This window comes from Phoenix dactylifera, unplaced genomic scaffold (genome assembly GCF_009389715.1).
Source record: "Phoenix dactylifera cultivar Barhee BC4 unplaced genomic scaffold, palm_55x_up_171113_PBpolish2nd_filt_p 000883F, whole genome shotgun sequence".
Taxonomy (NCBI): domain Eukaryota; kingdom Viridiplantae; phylum Streptophyta; class Magnoliopsida; order Arecales; family Arecaceae; genus Phoenix; species Phoenix dactylifera.
Genome location: NW_024068246.1, coordinates 166,900 through 187,139, shown reverse-complemented (window position 1 = coordinate 187,139; position 20,240 = coordinate 166,900). Strand labels below are relative to the sequence as shown.

The 20,240-nt window shown below is 42.2% G+C and overlaps 1 protein-coding gene and 1 pseudogene across 2 annotated transcripts; both read left to right on the top strand.

The window, feature by feature from the left end:
• The first annotated feature begins 4,379 nt into the window (after positions 1–4,379).
• Positions 4,380–7,038, top strand: LOC120103938 (annotated as a pseudogene).
• A 9,418-nt stretch (positions 7,039–16,456) lies between these two features.
• On the top strand, positions 16,457–19,629 carry LOC103711805 (galactan beta-1,4-galactosyltransferase GALS1-like). 2 transcript variants are annotated; one of them, XM_008798098.4, is made up of 3 exons: positions 16,457–17,947; positions 18,962–19,344; positions 19,394–19,629. In XM_008798098.4, exons 1-2 carry the CDS (start codon positions 16,782–16,784, stop codon positions 19,305–19,307), a joined length of 1,512 nt encoding a protein of 503 aa, XP_008796320.1. In that variant the 5' UTR covers positions 16,457–16,781; the 3' UTR covers positions 19,308–19,344; positions 19,394–19,629. The 2 variants fall into 2 exon arrangements, with proteins under 2 accessions (XP_008796320.1, XP_038976718.1); XM_039120790.1 differs by having other exon boundaries at positions 16,470–17,947; positions 18,962–19,627.
• The last annotated feature ends 611 nt before the right edge of the window (positions 19,630–20,240 follow it).

Sequence of the window (20,240 nt, the reverse complement as noted above, 5' to 3'; positions counted from 1 at the left end):
CCAAACCTGTAGAATCCATCCAATGACTGTCGCATAATCGCCCTCCAGAAGGACCTCTCTCTCTCCTGTAAGGCACGCCGAACGTAGCATAATTCAGACTAAGCCGCTCTCAACTCTGCCTCTGGTACTGAAATGTCGAACAACTGGCAACCTCAGCTGCGATTGCCCTAAAATCCAAGCCCCTAACGAAGCCTGCACCTCCCCTCCTGCCGCCCAGCAAGTCATATTTATCGAAGTTGATTTTGAAGAAGCTCGAAGATGGGGACTCATGGATAAAAAACACATAGTATAAAGTTTGGATGGCTTTGGCCTCCCTTTCCACCCAGAGAGAGAGAGAGAGAGAGAGAGAGAGAGAGAGAGAGAGAGAGCTATATTTATGGAAGCAAAATCTTTCCTTCAATTTCTAAAGATCCTAACATATGATGGATATATATATATATATATATATATTGAAATCGAGTAATTTTGAACCTGTTGTTAACTATTCAGCATTTAAGATGGTGGCTGTTCTCATAAAGTGCACCACTAGCTTTCCAACTCATTTCATAAATTCTTCCCCTCGAAATGAGAACTCTTGTTGTGGCTGAGTTTAGTTTATGGTTGGGTCTTTGGTTTTAGCTTTTACTTTAGTTGGTTGTGTTTTGACCCCTTTGATGGACCCAAAAAGAAAATGCAGAAAAGAAAGCAAGAGCTACGGGTATCTTCTTTCCCCTTGAGGTCATCAGTTATCAGTGGCTTTTCGATAGCATGTGCAAATAGCCAAATACACATCAGCATGGAAGGAAAAGCCTGCGTGCTCTGACCGGATAATAACTTTATACTCTGTTATAATTAATGTAGCATCCTAACATAAATCATGCATAAAATCAAAACTTAGCATTTCCTTAGAAGAGTCCTTTGGCAACATCCCTGACGATCGAATTGTCGAATTCATATCTCCCCAATTCTCAAATGCTCATTTTCTGCTGGACCCAAAATTCTGATTCAAGATCATATCCAGTAAAGAAATTGAAAGGATCGAGAACCCATCAAGATGACCCAACTGTTCTACTGCTGTGGAACAACTCACCTCATGGTTACCTATGGGACCTATCACGTTGTGTAGGTGTCTTAACATAAAAGCTGGCCAAGTACGGGGTGGCAATCAGGCTGGTCAGACCAGGTTGGATATAGAAGAGATCAAAAATTGAAACTTGAAACTGATCTATTTATTAAATAGATCGCGTATAAATTTAGACATGAATCTGACTATTCTATTAAACAAATTAATAATCTATCATGATCTACAGTAAATTGATACAAGTTAAATGGGTTAAACAGTTGAGCATTGTCGCCCCTTCTACCATATTAGCAAGACCAAATTAAGATCAAACTTTCTGGTTCATAAACATTTAGCTGCGCCCATTCTAAAAGCACTTAAAATTACTTTGGCATCCATATGTAGTGCATGGAAAATTATTGTGCCAAGGAAAAAAAAGTAATATATCTGGAGCCTGGTTATATGCATATTGCTAACCTGTGGCAAAGAAGGGTTTGTATGGCTAATGATAATTGATGTGCCAATCACAAGTTCTTGTTAGTTGCAGCGGTTCTGGCAACTTTTCGCATGCAAATGACCATCGTCCTCCAAACATTTTTCTAAAAGAATTACAAAATTACCGGTTATAAAATGAATAATAAAATAAAAAACAAGAATCATTTCTAAACTCTCCCACTTATAGGTAACAAATGTTTCTAAGATGTGATTAAGAAGATCACCTCTTTTCTTAATAAGTTGTGATCATTTGATTGGAGATTACTTGGTATTAAGAGATTCAGCAATAGAATTTTCTATAGTAATTGATTCGATCAGGAGAAGAAAGTAATTCTCCTATCTGCTCCATTTGAATTCTTTTAAAAAAGTTAGAAAAAATAAAAAAAGGGGGCAAAAGTAAGATTTAGATTTTTTTTTTTCATTAGTGAATAATAAACTGAGTTACATAATTTCTATTTATACTAGTGAGTGCATCCTTGTACAATAAAAGTTGAATTTTTTTATAGTTAAAAGGAACATAGTTTTTTTTTAGGAAATAGATCTGATGAGTGAAAATAATCATAAAAAGACTAAAATTCTACAGTAGGATATCATATCTTCTATATTGACTTTTCTTTCAATTACTCTATCTAATTCTTTCCCAAATTTGTGATATGTATCATTAAAAGTCTTTCCTAAAACAAAAATTTTTGCTTTGATTTGGCTATTTCCAGACCAAATGATAAAATTTGCGCTAATCGTTGGGTGCATTGCATCTTTAGGAGAAATCGTCATGTTGTAAAACCTGAAAGTTACCTAATTTCAAAAAAAAAAAAAGAATATCTCAATCAAAATTGTTTGGGTAAGTTATAGCCTCATAAATTTTAACACGTGATGATTGGCATTCTGATGTGGCAGATCTCATTTATGTATCTTTTCCAATCCTCCCATGGTAGCCAAGATGACCCACAGTTAATACTCCTAGATCAATTATTAATATTCTTGATATAAATTAACAAAAGTTTTATTTTTCAACATTAATAACTTCAGATTTATTGTTTTATATTTCTAAATAAATCTAAATCTTTGAATCATCGATATGTAAAAAAAATAATAACAAAGAAAGAAATAAATACAAATACGGGGTGGTTGTGCTTGATCCAAATGAATATTATAAAATTATGGCAAGTAAGAAAGATAATATATTTTACTGTAGCTAGTGTCAATAAAAGGGAAATGCCTCATCTTAACAATTAAGAAAGATAATCATCTTAATAATAATAATAACAAAAAATTAACATACTATTAGTAATAAATAAGGACAATGACAGTAAGAAAGGTTTTTTAGTGCACCTATTAGCAGGGGCGGCCCAAGCTTAGGCGACCTAGGCGTCGCCCAAGGCCCCGGCTCAAGAGAAGGCCCCCGCGCGATGGCATCCTAGGCTCCTAGCCTCCCAGCTCCCGCTCCTAGCTACGGTATCCGTAGAGCAGAGGTAAGGCCGCAGGAGCCAACGACTACCTCCGACAAGACGCGGGTGCTCCCACTCCTCCTCCACTCCTCAATCCTGATCCCATATTCCTATCGGCCATCGCCCATCATTCCTCTCTGGCTCTCTTTAAAATCCTCATCATGTCCCACTCCTCATCCTCTTCTATTCTGCTCCGTGACTGCTTGGGTGGCTAGGTCGTCTCCTCCACGGCTCCGCGGCCCGCGCCCTCCGCCAGTCCGCCTCCCCGCCTCCCCTGGGCCCTGGCATCCAGGCGGTCCCCGCCGCCCATCACCTCCTACGCCTCCCTCCCAGGCCCCCGGCTCCCGTGAGGCCGTGACCCTGTCGCCCGTCCGGCTCAATCCGGCGGTCCGCCTCCCGCGACCTCCCGCTTCCTCCGGGCCCCCGGCTTCCGTGAGGCCGTGACCCCGTCGGCCCCGTCCGGCTCAATCCAGTGAGCCGGCGAGGTCGTCTCTCCACCTGAGTGCCTCCCCGGCCCCGCCTCCCCGACATCCCTGCGATCCCTGCGAGGCTATGACCTCTCTCGCCTCCCTCCCAGGCCCCCGGTTCCCGCCTCCCCGTGGGCCGTGATCAGTGAAGCAGTGCCACAGTGACCTCCACGGCTTCACCTCCTCGCCAGTCACCTCCCTCCCCGGCCCCGGCTCCCGTGACCCCCGTCAGGCCGTCACTCCCGTGACCTCCACTGCTCCTCGCCCCGGCGCCGGCTCCGTGAGGCCGTGACCTCCCCTCGCCTCCCTCCCTGGCCCGGCTCCCGTAGTTCCGTGACCCCGGCGGGCCCGGCCGTCCCCTCACCGCCTCACGTCTGTCTCACTGTCTGTGAGACTGAGTCTGTCAGTCTGTGACATAGTGACAGTGAGTCAGTAGCACGACATACGGTGTGATCTTCTAATCCCCCTTTGTTGTTTGATTATATTTTCAGCATCCAGCGTTTAATTCCTCTAATTTTGTTACAATTTCTATAATTTTGTTAAATTTTTTTTTTCTATTTTTCTCTTTTATAATTTTGCATCTCAAAAAGCTAGACGGATTATTTTTAAATAATTTTTAAAATATTTTATACTTATTAAAAATTTATTATTATTATTATTATTAAAAAAAAAAAGGCTCAGTTAGTGAGTTCGCTCTAGGCCCCAAGTGCATTTGGCCGCCCTGCCTATTAGTATATTCATTTAACAATAATTACTTTAACACTCGGAAAGATATTGTGATATAAATATGAAAGGAAGGGTATCCGAGTCCGGATCCTCTTCCGAGTATTTAGATAGCTGCTAAAAACGGAGCTGGCCAGAGGAACGTGCATGAGTGAATTAATCCCACGTCATCCTCTCCGAAACTATGGTATTTAGTGTCCGAAGGCGATGGTCTCGGTTTTGAAAGCGAGGGAGAGCCCTCGGCGGCACTCCGTAAGGGCGTAGCTCTCTGCGGTGAAAAGGACCAAACCCCAGCTTCTTCACGCTCCCAGTTTCGCCCTGAGATGGGCGCGCCTCTAACCCTCCTCCGCCTCCCCGCCTGCGCCGACGCCTCGCTCCTCCTACTCCTGCTCCTAGCTCCGCCTCCCCACCACCACACACTCCCGGGTGGCGAACACCGCCAACTACCGCAACTACTCCTTCCCCGTCTTCGCTAAATCCGAGGCCAATACCGACCTCATCGTCCTCAACGACGCCATCATCAACCATGACGTCCTCCAGCTCACCTCCGACACCCTCAACAACGTCGGCTACCTTCATCAATAATTCCGGCCGCGTCCTCCTTGCCCACCCCTTCATCCTCTGGCAAGAGGCGAACCTCCCCGCCACCTCCTCCGCCGCCGAAGGCAAGCGCGTCGCCTCCTTCAACACCCCTTCACCATCAACCTCATACCGTATCGGCAAAGCCACCCGGGCGAGGGCTTGGCCTTCGTCATTGCCCCGGCCCTCGAGATGCCCGACGGCAGCGACGCCGGCTTCCTCGGCCTCACCAACGCCACCATCGACGGTGACACCAACAACCACCTCGTCGCCGTCGAGTTCGACAACGTCAAGCAGTCCTACGACCCCAACGACAACCACGTCGGCCCTCGACGTCAACAGCGTCGTCTCCAACGCTACCGCCTCGCTGAGCCCCTTCGGCATCGTCATCGCTCCGTTGAACGCCACCAACTACACCGTCTGGATCGATTACGATGGAGGCGGCCGCCACATCTGGGTGTACATGGCGGTCCAGGGCCACCAGAAGCCGAGTTTAGCCGTTCTTAATTCCTCGCTAGACCTCGGCGCCCACGTTCTTCAGAAGTCCTTCTTCGGCTTCTCGGCGTCCACCGGGATCGCCTACCAGCTCCATTGCGTTCTCTCTTGGAGTTTAATCGTAGAGGATCTCTCCCATGGCAAAGATGGTAGAAGCGGCACGGCCGGATGGATGGTCGCCTCGAGATCGCTCTTACGGTGTTCGCCGGTGTAGTAATGCAGGGCTCCTGGGGTACTTTTGTAAGAGGCTTAAGCCAGGGAGACACAAGTACCCCAGTGTGTTGATCAAAAAGTTGAAGAGCTTGCCGGGGCAACCGAAGGAGTTCATGTTTGATGAGTTAAAGAAGGCTACTAACAACTTTGATGAGAAATGAAGCTTGGACAAGGGGGGTATGGGGTGGTGTACAAGGGACTGGTGCCGGGAGACCAGCCGGGAAGAAGATCGAGGTGGCCCGTGAAGAAGTTTTCTAGGGCTAACAGCGAGGGTCGTCTAGATGACTTCATTCACGAACTCAGCATCATCAATCGCCTCCGCCACAGGCATCTCGTCCGTTTAGTTGGTAAATTTCTCATAATTAAGATCTCCCTTTCCCTCTCTGTGTTGTGTGTGTGTGTTAATTAGCAGTTGATCTTAAATTTTCTGAACTTTGCTTTACGGATAGTACTTGAGATATCCTTTTCTTATCATGTAAATCTGTAGGATTTCTAGCAATAGATCTTTTAGGCCGGTCCCGAGGGGCTGGTAGATGGAGTTGGCGGGTATGAACTGGTCCATGTCTCGTGGGACATGGAAAAATATTTCTTTGAAATTTAATACGTTAAAAATTGCCCGACAACTGTCGGGTGTTGCTGTAGAGAAAATTTATACAACTATAGAAAATGAAATTTGAAAGAAAACATAAATTAGAGACCTAGAGGAGGACTACTAAGAACTGTGATGGCGATCAACTACTGCAGGGTGGTGCCATAAGCATGGCGTCCTCCTCCTGGTCTACGACTACATGCCCAACGGCAGCCTCGACCAGCACCTCTTCGGCGGCGACTGCTCAGCTGGGAGCGGTGTTCCAACATTATTGCCGGCGTGGCGTCGGCCCTCCACTACCTTCACAACGAGTACGATCAGAAGGTGGTGCACCGCGACCTCGATCAAGGCCTCCAACATCATGCTGGATTCCACTTCCACGCCCGCCTCGGTGACTTCGGCCTCGCCCGCGCCATTGACGTCTATAAGACCTCCTACACCGAGCCCGAGCTCGGCGGCGTCCCCGGCACGGTGGGCTACGTCTCCCCGGAGTGCTTCCACACCGGCCGCGCCACCCGCGAGACCGACGTTTACGCCTTCGGCGCCATAGTCCTCGAGACCGTCTGCGGCCGCCGCCCCTGCTGTGACGTCGCCGGCTTCCATGTTCTCGCCGACTGGGTCTGGAAGCTTTACCGGGAGGGCCGCCTCCTCGACTCCCTCGACCCCCGCCTCGCCGCCGCCGGCGACTACGTGACCGATGACGTCGAGCGGCTCCTCCTCCTTGGCCTAGCATGCAGCCACCCCCTCCCGGCGGAGCGGCCGAAGACAGCTGCCATCGTCCAGATCATCTCCCGGTCGGTAGATCCGCCGGCGGTGCCGCCGTTCAAGCCGGCGTTCATGTGGCCGGCGGTGGGACCCATCGTCGAGGAGGAGGAAGAGGAGGAAGCCCCGGAGTCGAGTACGCTGGCCAGCACCGTTGTGGCGTCCTCCAACTTTGCGTCATCCTCGGGCGGACTCGTGGAAGCGAGTGATTTGTCCAAGTCCATGTGACGGTCAAAGTGTTAATGCGACCGGGACCTCCCTGTTACAGTGGGGTTTTAGAGGGATGGGAAAGTAATTTTTCGTATAAAATAACCATGAGGAGGAGAACAAGATAACCATGACGAAGTGTGAATAGAGGCAGGGGGTCGGGCGAGGAGGACCCACCAACCACCTTTATTTTTTTTTCTTATTTTATCTTTTTAACTTGCTTCAACCTAATGTAAATTGTATTAAATTATCTGTTTAATAAAATAATTAAATTAAAAAATAAATTTTTAATTATTAGATTCTATTGGATAGATTTTTGATCTATTCTGTAACCAATTCAATGAGTATTCAGTCCACCGTACGAGCTATTAACTTTTTTTTTTTAATTACTTCTCTTTGTTAGCTTCAATTTTGATATGGTTTGATCCATTTGATGACCATTTTGATGGAAGAAACCTAAGTTGTCCTGTTAAATGATAAATTATAAGTATATTACTTGTAACATTTGTTTTCTTCCATGTAAAATTCATGCATTGTTTTTTGAATATAAGTATGATTTGATATGACTATGATCATAGCTAGTCTTATAGCAACACAATTTTGGCATAAATTAATTATGTAGCTACTACGTGATTCCTTTCATAGCGTGCTCCTGAACCAGCATGACACAATATGCGTCTTGAGATTAATATGTTGTTAAGGCCATTAATTTTTTTCTAATTTTATTTCCTCTGCCATGTCTTTTTTGCTAAACCACTGCCATGTCTTTGAAAACAACTCTCTTCAATGAATGTTATGCTATTAACAATTCAAAAAATAAATATGTAAATTTCAAAATAAAATACAATAGCGAGCCACCTCCTAGAAGCATTTTAAGTTCCTCCTTGCGGACAGAGCAGGTACATATTTTGACCAAGAAGATATAGATGTTGCATCAAGAGAAAAAAAAAAAAAAGGTATGGATGTAGGCCTGCTCTGCCCTTGTCCCTTCCTAAATTTTATTTTGTTCAGAAAAAAATCTATCCATGTCATGTCAGGTGAGGTGTTTTGGCAGGCAACTATTGATGCTAAAACTGGAATTTGATAAACCAAGGCGGAATCTGATAAACCTAATCTTTTCCATATGAACAAAGGTGGAATTTGATGAACAAAGTTGGAACTTTGGAACGAAGGATCATAGAAATGGCTCGCGGAGAGTACTAGGCAGTTAGTGAAGCAAGATTTATGCCTCTCTTTTTTTTTCGACTCTATTTGTTACACTAACAGTAGAGCAGTGTAAACAGCCGTTGTACTAAAAAAAAAAAAAAAAAAAACAGCAGCTAGAACGGCGCCCACCGCACATCAGAGGCCTAGCTCTTGGAACATGGCAGCTGTCATCTGTATACACTTCATATATTTATATAACCTTTTTTTTTTTTTTTTGAGGTGAAGGAAGGCAGAAAAAGTGCCACCCGACTTTTATTTCAGATTGGAGGAGTGATACAAGAGGGTGTTCCACCCAAATACAAGGGAACATTGACTGGGACCATGGAACATGAGATACAGCCCTCTCAACAAGAGGTATCTATTCAGCAAAAACAATTAAGCATTTAAAGTGAAGAGAGACTTAGGATACAATCACAAAATACAAATAAGGATTGGAAGGATCATAGTTTCAGCCAAGAGATTGGAAAGAGATGCTTCTTGAGGTGCTGAACTTCCAATGTCTAACAGATTTGCAGAGTTTCAGAGCAACAAGGGTGAGATGGCGAGAGTTCTGAAAGATGTCCAAAAAAATCATACTTCAGATGCTGGATAGGAGATAAGCACAGCATCAATCCCAGCTCTCTTAAATGCTTTCATTGCCACTGTTTTCCTGGTATTTGGTTCAGCAGCTACCTGATGTCATAGAATTCATAACTGCAGCTTCAGACAAGAAGAATCTTCGGCTCATTCTTATCACTAGATTCAACAAGCTACCCAATGTTGGAAGTATCAGACAGCCTGTCCCTAGATTCTTCAGCGTGAGCGTTTCCAATTGCTGCGTTGTGGATTAAAATGGATCATCATTTCTTGTTTTTTTTTCTTAACCTATACTTTGTACTGCTTAGATCTTTGTGTTTTGTTCAAATCTGGAGCTGGATTCACTATTCTTTTGTTGCCGTGTCAGGTGATAACTAGATCCAAATCAAATCCAGCTGTTAAGGTCATGTCAACACCACATCTGCATATTTTGTGCCTTCAAATTCCTCCTATCAGTTCTTAATCTTGATTCAATGGGGTTGGAGTCTAGATGCACTTTGAGACTGTGTAGAATCCTCTGCAGTGCGTGGGCTGTGTAGCCCTCGATGGCGGCAATCAAGAGATTGATGGCCATCAAAAAATATGTGCTATACATAACATGGTACGTGCTCATGGACCACATTATTTGATGGCCGATCGACCATCTCTTGATGGTGACCTTTGAAGGCTGCATACATCTCACAATCCAAGACCTTATCCAAAAAGGCTAGTTGAAAGATATTGTTTAGATTTCAAAGTCCTATATTAGTACCCCAAAATTTTCGGAGAATAATTGATATAGAACTAAATATACATTCGCACAGATCCTCATAACAGTAGCCTGTGGTACAGCTGGCGCATTATAGAGAATCCGTGCTCTTTGTATTAAAGCTTTAGATCTCCTACCTCCATACTATCCTAGTATCTTCGGTGGAGAGTCAAGTATTTTTCATTTCCACTTCCTCGCCTCACAAATGCAAACTATCAGTCATGAGCATTTGCAATAAAAAATCTGCCAATTGGCAAGGATACTTATAGACGAATATGTAGAACTTCTAGGTAGAGCAGATCCAGATTATGATAAAAAATATAGTAAGTGGAAAGTTGGAAATGCCCAAACTATTGCATTTCTATTGTGAGGATCCGTGCATGAGTTTGTTTAGTCCCATATCGGTTATTCTTTGGATAGATCTTGGGTACTTATATAGGATCAAAGTACCTAAATAATACCTTTTGGCTAGTCTTTTTGGGTGAGATCCTTGATTATTACATCTATATACTGCTTTTGAAGGATGTGTGCAATCCTCTATAACTTCTTATATGAAAGCTAGAGAAATCTAGAATTATCTCACAAATTTATATTGCTGTACTGATGTCATTCATTTTTATCGACTAGAACATAATACTCGTAACCTGATTCAAGAGGATACGATTGTTCTCGATTCCCAAGCTTCGAGTTTTATTGGACCAGTAGAATATGATAGATCCAAGAATCTCAAGGCCTAGTTTGTCAGAATTTCAAGAGTGCAAAAACAAGTTAGGGCTCTCTAAATTCTTGATAGGATTAAGATCTGAATTTGAGAATGCTGGATCTGCAATCATGTGTTGCATCCCAATTCCAGATGATGAGAAAGCAGTGGCTGATGTTAGAGCTGAAGAAACTCGGTTGATGTTGCAATCAACTAACAAAAATACCACAGAAACCTCCTATATATACTCTCACTCTTTGGTCTGATTCAAGTCTAATGAATTCCAGAGCTGTCTTAAGTCCAATGATGTTGTTAATCAGCTTTCATGTCCCAGTACTCTCCAACAGAATGGTGTAGCTGAAGATAAACCTTGGCATATTATTGAAGCTGCTAGAAAAATTCTTATTTAATTTTGGGCTGAAGCTCTTGTCGCTAGTGTCTGCCTCATTAAAAAGGCTATTGAGATGATGATCCTGCCTCTAAATGCCTCATTATTTCCCTTGATGTCACATTTCTTGAAGCCACTCAATCCTTTTCCAAAGAACAAGTCCATGAACCAGCTGGTCACTTTTGTTCTCAAATTCCAACTCGCATTTCACCATCCTACAAATCCAATGGATGACCACTTGCCACCTTCTACCCTCAAAACTAAGCCACCCACATCTGCTGATCCAATGCCGTCATCTACTCCTTCTTCATCCACAACTTCAGAAATGCCTAACGTAAACCCTTCTCCAACCATTGAATTAATCCTCTCGACACATCTCTACTCATGAAAATAGAGATGAGGCTCCTTCTTGGCTCAAAGACTACTCATGAGTGATCGAACAAGCTAGGCATGAGCATTTGGACCCATCTCATGAACGAGAAAATATATCATGTACCATGTGCGCCAACGTGGGTTTGTACCATGTCAATCATCTCGACTTGTTCCTACGAGCCAACCGCTAAAATAAGCTTATAATGAATGGAGCCCACAAGAACGAGTCGAGACGATTGGCATGGCATACGGCCACATGGTGCATATGGTGCGGGATTTACTTTCTCCATCTATAGAGATGTTGAGTGTTTCGGTGGGAATAACCGGACCGACTTGTCTATCCAAGATTGGGTTGGACCCATTTGAGCAGATGGCGAGTAGTTTAGGGGCACTAACACGACTGAATTGCTCATCCTAGCTTGTCTTGGCACGTTAAAACAATGGTAGAAGTATATAATGGTGATGATCTTTTAACACAAAATCTAAGGTCTGTATTCTTGGTTGCTACCATTTGGTGGTGCACCAAAGAATTAATAAAAAATGAGAGGAAAACCACAAAACCTTCCACACTCCAAGCGTTCCACGCCTCACGAGTCACCAGGCTGTGCCATTGCTGGACTCAAATGGTACTAATTTTAGCTGTCTTTGTCTTGAAGCAGTGGACGTTCATGGCCTTCACCCATACGTGTCCTTGACAAGAGTCATCACCTAACTCCCCCCCTACCTTAGTTTGTAGCCGTTACTGTTAGGAAGGCAAAGCCAAAAGCCATGACATGCATACTGCCAAGGAGACACCTCCCTCAAGAAAGGGAGCTTTCAGTTACCGTCACACAGATAGCGATTTCTCCAGCACTGTTTAGTAACCTGTAGTGATCCTAAAATGCCCATGGGAGCCCAGGTTTTTATCTCAGCCGAGATCCTCAGGGGCATCGGTTTATGTTGGTATTGCATACACATCGGTGCAATAAATTCAATATCTTGATCCAAATTACATCAGTGATGTAAATTAGTATATTACGAAATATCATAATAATACAAGATCAAGATATCATGCAATATTTTATAATTACTTTTTTTTTTTTTGTGGAAAAGTGGAGGAAGTGAGGAACTTCCCCCATGATTTTATTTAAAAAAAAAAGATTAGCAAGAAAATTACAAAGGAGTAAGGTTATATGGAAAGGGAAGTTCATGAGCAATAGCTTTGTGGAAATCTAAAGCTCTTCCGATACATAAGTTGCCCCACAAAAGAAAAGAAGTGTAGAGAATGGAAGAAACCGATGCTTTTCTAATTATTTATTTATAATAGCAAACTAATTTTAGTTTTTAAATGTTCAAATTAGCATCATCGTGTATATAGTGACTGATTTTATTCACCCTCAATGGATTATAGGCAGGATTGGCACCAATTCTCCACAGATTAGATTACCTATATATATAGTAGGCTATATGAATTTTCTTTAACCAAGGCTGTGGATTATACACCCTTGTCTATGTTACCCTTGGTCTCTAGGTCCATTGATGAAAAGACCAAAACCAAATGAACTTGGTAAGTAACTTATTTAAGATGGATGGCCTCCACTAATAATTAATTAGACTGCGCTTGTTTGGGATCCCAGTTGTACTTTTGTACCCAAAGGTCGAACCTCCTTTTGGTTTATTGGGAAGCTTCAGCTGAAACATTTGGTGGCAATTAATGCTAACAGGCGGCATAACAATGGTGTAATAACAAAAACACAACAGTGAGTTTTGAAGCTGATGGGAGTCTTCCTCATCTTTTCTCGGAAGAGCAATAACATGTCGGTGGCTGGTGTGGGGTAGATTGTGATAAAATGAGATCCTTGTGGTACGCAAGAGCAGAGTCTGGAGCTTGTGCTTCATGTAGTTTTCTCTTGTTACAACCCAACAACCACACAAGTAGCTTCTCATAACCAATAGTGGATATGTTGGAGATTATCTAATTGAGCACATCCAGATGTAGCCCCCCAGTACATCAAGATTTGTTTTAATTTAATCTGTACTCTGATTCAAGAAAGGCGTCCCATACGGTGATGGGATATATGTTATGGCATTTGCAATATAGTTAAACTCGACGTAACCATAATTTTGGAGCGTAACTCTAAAATTTTTCTAAATAAAAAATCTTCAATTGCCTCAATTGCTATAGGGGGGACTTGGAGGTTTCAATGATTGATTAGTACTATGTGATCCCAATATATAGATGGAGCTGAAAAGAATCCGGTCTAAAGTGAAGAATACTGCCTTTAACCTTATGGGTGACTATAATGAAGTTAAATAGAGCAGTGGATAAATTTTAAATTGGCTAGGATTTTGTGCTAATTTTTCCATGGAATGTTCTTGTTTTAGATTACTCAAATGAGGGCCATATTTTCCTTTCTGTCAGCATGGTGGTTTTGCTTTAGCTGCATATGATGAAAGTTCCAGCCAGTTACATCTTCTACGAGATCTTATTGGAAGTCAAACATGATTAGAGCATATTCTGTTTTGGTTACTATTCAGCTCTTAAAGTTTAACTTTACAACTTCAGAATTTTTAGCTTAATCACTTTTCACTCCACTCTTCATTGCATGTAGTCTCCTTTGATGTACATTTCTTTTTCTTAATAAAATCTAGGTGGCCTTTTTTTGGGCCTCTCTTATCATCAAAAAACTCTTTTATGTTTTATAAAAATATATTTTTTTTTAATTTTCTAAAAAAATACCCTTCACCATGTTATCTCGGAATACAACGGTGAGAAAGTGAGAATGAGAAGAGAATACAAGCATATATAAAAAAGAATATATGCCATTTCCATGACATATGCGTAATTGCTATTATAATGATGCACGTGTTTTAAATAGGTGATAAACTTATTACCTGAGATTTGACACATACATTATAGATATTAAAGAGTAATAAGTACATATTTTAAACAGTTGATGTATATGTTTCCAATTGGTAATACATGCACTTTAAATAGCATAAAAGATATTATAAAATTTTGTGTGTATATTTGAAATGGGTGATCCGCACATATTTGATTACTAGTATATATATTTTAAAAAGATAATGCACATATTAGATGACAACTAATGCGCCCGTTTCAACTTGGTGATGCACATATTTTAAAAATTGAGACATATATTAAAAATCATTGATGGACGCATTAAAAAGAATGATTTATACATAATTATAAACATAAAAGATAGATTTTATATTTAAGATAAGCATATGTAGATTGCATGTTTCAAATATATATATCAACATTTTATAACATATGCATCACCTTTTTGAAAAGTTTGCATCAAATTCTTGTGTACGAGCGATTTAATATATTTGCATCACTGGTTTGAAATGCATGCATCTATCACTTTCTTACAAAATGTGCAACAGTGGCTTCCACGACTATTGATGATTGTAGATCGGTAGTGGTAGGCGATGGTAGAAATTATAGAACGTGATGGTGGAGATCGTCGATCACAGTAAAAATTCTCGGCAATAATGTAGTGAAAATCATCAATGGTGGGTGGTAGTAGTGTGCATATTGTATCACTTGTGATGGCGAAGATTATTGGCGATGGTGGATGGTGGGAGAAGATCATCAGTGGTAGTAGGGATCAACAACGATGGTGAAGGTGACGATAATGGAGATCGATGACAATAATCGTGGAAGATGAGCATTTATTAATTAAAAGCATATGGCTAAATCTCGTAGTGGATCATATTTCTGGAGCAAAATAATTTTTTTGTTGTTAATTATAACTTTTTTAAAAGTTTTAGGGTGCAAGTGAGTATAATTTTTCAGAAAAAAAAAAAGAGTAAAATCTTGGAGATTGTTTTAGCAAAATTAAATAATAATATTTTGATTAATTATAAAATATGTTTTTACTGCAAATATGATCTTCAAATTAACATTACATTCGTATTTGTCTGTTTGACCTTTTCGTACCTAATGGTTACCGTTGAAGCACCCGACATGCTTGTTTTTACCGACATGAAGCTACATCTTTGGGACTTGCTTCTTTCGGTTATTTCAATATTGCCACTCTTCCGGTCTTCGGCTGCCGCTTGAACTTACCGTTTTTTTGACCGGTTCGAACGCGCCCCAGCCTTTTTGCTCATGTTTCTCTTTCATTGAGGACGCATGTAAATGTCGTTTCAGCAAAAAAACAGGATCTAGTTATGAAAAGGTGTTAAATGCCTCATTGTTCATTTATTCATTGGAATGATGCAATGAAAATTTTATGAGGAAACAAATGATTGGATATAGTTTGCTACATGTTTTTTCATGTCACTTGTCGCCAATTGGTTGAGAAGCGTTCAAAGAGAAGAAGAAAATAAAGCTAAAATCATCATCATCACTTGTCACAAAAAAATATTTTTGGCTGTTAACTAGTGGGGTTAGTCAAGTTTTTAGGATGGATACTAAAAGCTTAGATTTGAGTCCCCTTACTCTAATTTTGGCTGATTTTTTTCCCATCCAATTTCTGGATAAAATAGAAATATAATTGGTGGATTTTTTTTTTTTACTGTAAAATGGAAGAAGTGAGAAATTTCCTCAAACAATTTTATTGAATAGAGAAAAATATATAAATAAAGATAGAAAGAAGTTACAGAGGACTAAAAACCAAACATTTATAACAAAGGAAAAAGAGTCACTGAGAGGTTGATGGCTTTCCTTTATTTTTCCATGGCATAATTTTTTTTTAGTCTTGAAAGGTATGCAATATCTTGAAGGGGATTGTATTAATAGAAGATTTTCTTTCAAGAAAGATTCCAGAGTTTCTCTCCAAACAAATATGCTAACAAAGAACTATGATAACTTGATCTTATGATCTTCTCAATTTGGATTTGATCTTCCTGTGACACGATGAAGTCCAAAGATTGCGGATATTAAAAGGTCATCCTTTAACCAAACGAACATTTAGAAAAAGATGCATGGCCTTCCAATATTATTGCCGCATATGGAGCAGAAGAACCCCATCTTTTTGGTTGATTATTAACTGAAAATTTTTAACTATTGAATGGTTAGATGGCTAATTACTTTTCTCACAGCAATTGCTTTATCATTTGCACCAATATAATATAGTTTGTGCCTTCCTCATGTCCAACTTAAAAGAATCTAATTATCATATGGACTGCATATTATACCACTTGGAGTAGGAACTACTTCTCTGAACATCTTTCCATATGTAAATCACTATCTTTTTCTTCACCCTTCATATACCATTATTATGCCGCCATTATTATCTTGCTTTGCCACTCCAGGTGGCTTCTAGTAGGAGTATCAGCATTCTAGAATCAAAGAGCAATTATCAAGATCATCAACATTACAGCACAAAAAAAGGTAGGATGAGGAATATTTTATAATTTACATCAGTAATCGTGTCCTTTGTTAATCTTCTGTCCTAAGAGGAAAAGGTCATCTTCTCTGTCTTCCTTAACCGGATAACCTGCTCAAGATCCGTGCTCAAGGACAACAGAGGCCGACTAAAGTCCCTATCCCTGTTCATCTTCCAGAGCTTGGGCCCGTTGTTGTGAATGGTAGCCACTTCTGTGATTCCTCCGAAATCCAGTGGCATTCTCCTCACCACCTCCTCTGCCACCACATCATAGCAATCCCTGCTTACCCCACCCACCCTCCTTCCTCCTTCCGTCCTCGCTCCCACCAACAAAGACCCAGAAAGAGAGCGCTTCCTCTTCCTCTCGCACAAGGTAAGGGAAGGGGGAAGAACACGAGAGGAAGAAGAAGAGGAGGAGGCTAAGTAAAGGAAGAGATGAAGCCCATCCTGAGGAAAGATGGCGTATGTGGAGGAAATGGAGGAAATGGTGGAGCTTCCCCTTCCCTCCCCCTCGCCTGTTTTGATATGAAGCCATTCATAGCCACCCTTGTAGTCCTCACGCTTCTCATGGCCATGTGGCAGCTCCAACCCTACGAATCCTTCCTCTCCTCTCGCACCTCCTCTTGCCCTCTCCCCAACTCCACTTCCCCACGCTCAGAATCCAAGCTTTCCTCCTCCCCTGTTGCCCCTGTTTCCACCTCCACCCCCACAATCCAAAAAGCTCCTGTTTTTATTCCTCCTCCCGACCCAAACAAGAGAGTTTTCCCGGCGTACGGCAGCGCCGCCTCGCTCTTCGTCCAGATGGGCGCCTACCGCGGCGGCGCCGCCACATTCGCCGTCGTCGGTCTCGCCTCCAAGCCCACCCATGTCTTCGGCACCCCCTGGTTCAAATGCGAGTGGGTCTCCAACAAACCCTCCGCCGCCCCCGTCCGCGCCAAGGCCTACAAGATGCTCCCCGACTGGGGCTACGGCCGCGTCTACACCGTCGTCGTCGTCAACTGCACCTTCCCTTCCAACCCCAATGCCGACAACGCCGGCGGCAAGCTCCTCCTCCACGCCTACTACTCCACCACCTCTCGCCGCTACGAAAAGTTCGTAGCTTTGGAGGAGTCTCCAGGCTCCTACGACGAATCCCATTACCAGCCGCCGTTCCGGTACGAGTACCTCTACTGTGGCTCCTCCTTGTATGGCAATTTGAGTGCTGGAAGGATCAGAGAATGGATGGCCTACCATGCTTACTTCTTTGGTCCCAATTCCCATTTCGTCTTCCACGACGCCGGGGGCGTCAGCCCGGAGGTGAAGGCAGTGCTCGAGCCGTGGGTGAAAGCTGGGCGGGCGACGGTGCAGGACATCCGTGCGCAGGCGGAGTATGATGGGTACTACTACAATCAGTTCTTGGTGGTGAATGATTGCCTGCACCGGTATCGGCACGCCGCCAATTGGACCTTCTTCTTCGATGTCGATGAGTACTTGTATTTGCCGGAGGGGCGGACGCTGGCGTCGGTGCTCGACAAGCTCTCCGGGTATACTCAATTCACCATCGAGCAGAATCCCATGTCAAGCAAGCTGTGCGTGCTGGATCCTAAGAAGGACTACTCCAAGTGAGCTCTCTAACTCTATACCAATGGAAATTTTGAGGTTTTTAAGAAAATTTTTTGGTTTCCTTAGAGACATTGGCATGTCGTTCTTGGTTGAGATTTTAAAAAAGTTTATTAACTTCAAAGATCCTTAATGAAGCAATAGGATCTAAAGAGTTTATTGAGGGGGTCTATGCATTTGGGGAATTAAAGGACTAGTATAGATTCTTTAGGTCCTCCCTTTTTATTTCAAGAAAAAAGAAGCCTTTAAAAGTTCTGCATCCCAGAAACAGAAACAGAACCAGAACAAGAAAATGCGTTCTAAGTTGCTCTTATCTTTCTTATATATCTCGATTTTGTTCTGTATTGTGAAGCATTGGAAAATGCTTTTCAGGCATTTGAGATACCCATCCAGGAGAAAGGAGAGAGCTTTTGATTAATTTTATATGTCTTATATGATCCGAATGCTTGTCAACTCAAAAATCTTTTCAAAAATTAAACCAAGTATATTGATGTAATATTGGGATGTAGTCTTGGTTGGATCTCTTTGTAGTTTGTGTATTTGCAATGATTTAGTTTTTCTGATGTTAGAAAGTGACTGCCTAATAGTTATTAGCTCCAAGAATATTGAATAAAGTGAACCTCTATCAATAGCAGTGTATCATGTAGGGGTTTTGTTGATTTGGTCTTATTTTATGCTTGTCTTATGAGTAATAATAAGAAGTAATGTTGCAAAACTATGGGCATGTCTTGTTCTTAATTTATGTGTTTTCGATGCCTGTACTATTCAGGATTCCATTGGTATTGAAGAACAAGGGCCTTAATTAGTAATATCTCCTCCTTGCCATGATGCACTTTTTATAGGGTATCAAGTTCTCATTCTCTCAATATACTCATATATCATGCATATGTACCATATTTCTCCCTCTTTTGGTACAAAAGTAGCTGGATCCATGTTTGTTTTGTATCATACTGTATTAGAAGGAGATGGTTCCTTTGTCCCATTTGGAATTTGAAAGCTTTCTTGTGGATATCCAGGGAATGGGGCTTTGAGAAGCTGGTCTTCCGGAACTCGATCACCGGAGTGCGGCGAGACCGTAAATACGCCATTCAGGCGAGGAAAGCATACGCCACCGGAGTTCACATGTCGCAGAATGTCATCGGAAAGACGACCCACAAGACGGAGGACATGATCCGATACTACCACTACCACAATTCCATCAATGTATTGGGAGAGCCATGCAGGGAATTCATTCCTGTGCCACCCAAAGGCAATGCAACATGGTTTGAGAAGATCCCATACGTGTATGATGATAATATGAAGCGCGTCGCCGGCACCATCAAGCAGTTTGAGAAGGAAACAATTGGATCCATCAGAACGTAGCCATCGCCAAAATGTTTCAGCATTCTTTGAGGGTGTCCTGGAGTACTCTGAATCTTCTCTGAAGTCTTAATTAAGCTTGCTTTCTCCTGCTATTCTGGTGGGGGATCCTGCAAGCAATACTGGGGAAGGAGAAGGAATGCTGGAGGACCCCAGATTTATTTGTGAGTAAAGATGTGGTTGCTCTCGTACTCTTTCAAGGTTTGTGTAGGTTTCATTGCCCTTTCCTCTTTCCTTCATTAATCTTATACGTAGATCTTTTTTAAGCTGGATTATATTCTTCATACGTTGTGTTGGATTATAAAGTGGTGATTCTTTTGACCGATTTGGACTGGCGAATGATTTGGAGAGACCTTGGTCTAATAAATAAAGTATTCACGAAAGGGTGCTTATGATTATTTCTAATGCATGTTTTCCGGCCTGGTTGGTGTCACGTGAACGTAGTGGGTTCAATAATTGTGAGGAATAATGGATCGTGGGGACCAACCGCTGGCGAGAGGGACCTGCCTCTGGAACTTTTGCTACCGGGATGCCAGTGGCTTTTAATGTGTATTATTCCTTTAGATGCATGTATGGTTGGAGGAACCCTTGGTTGGAGAATTAAATTATTACCAGTCTCTTAAGTGTTCTATTGGCTAAACATACAAGAAACTATATCCTACACCCGATTGATGTACGAGCTAAGCAGTATATTGGATCGATTCATTTCAGCTATATGAATATTTGGACCACCCTAGTGTAAGGAGGTAGACAACAAAAAAAAAGCGAGGGCAACAACATTCATTGGTGTTGTTGAAGCCGGTGACGGTGAAGCTACCCTAATAGGCAAAGGAGCCACATTTCTTGGACCAGGATTAGGGATCGGCTTAATGCTAGCATGCACTCAAGGGTCTTCGAGCTTCGCAGAGCTTGGGGGGTCGGTGGTGGAGAGATAAA

Coding starts and splice junctions, on each gene's coding strand:
- LOC103711805 (XM_008798098.4), top strand. CDS start 16,782: ATGAAGCCCATCCTGAGGAAAGATGGCGTATGTGGAGGAAATGGAGGA. Junction 17,948..18,961: donor CCTAAGAAGGACTACTCCAA/GTGAGCTCTCTA, acceptor GTGGATATCCAG/GGAATGGGGCTTTGAGAAGC.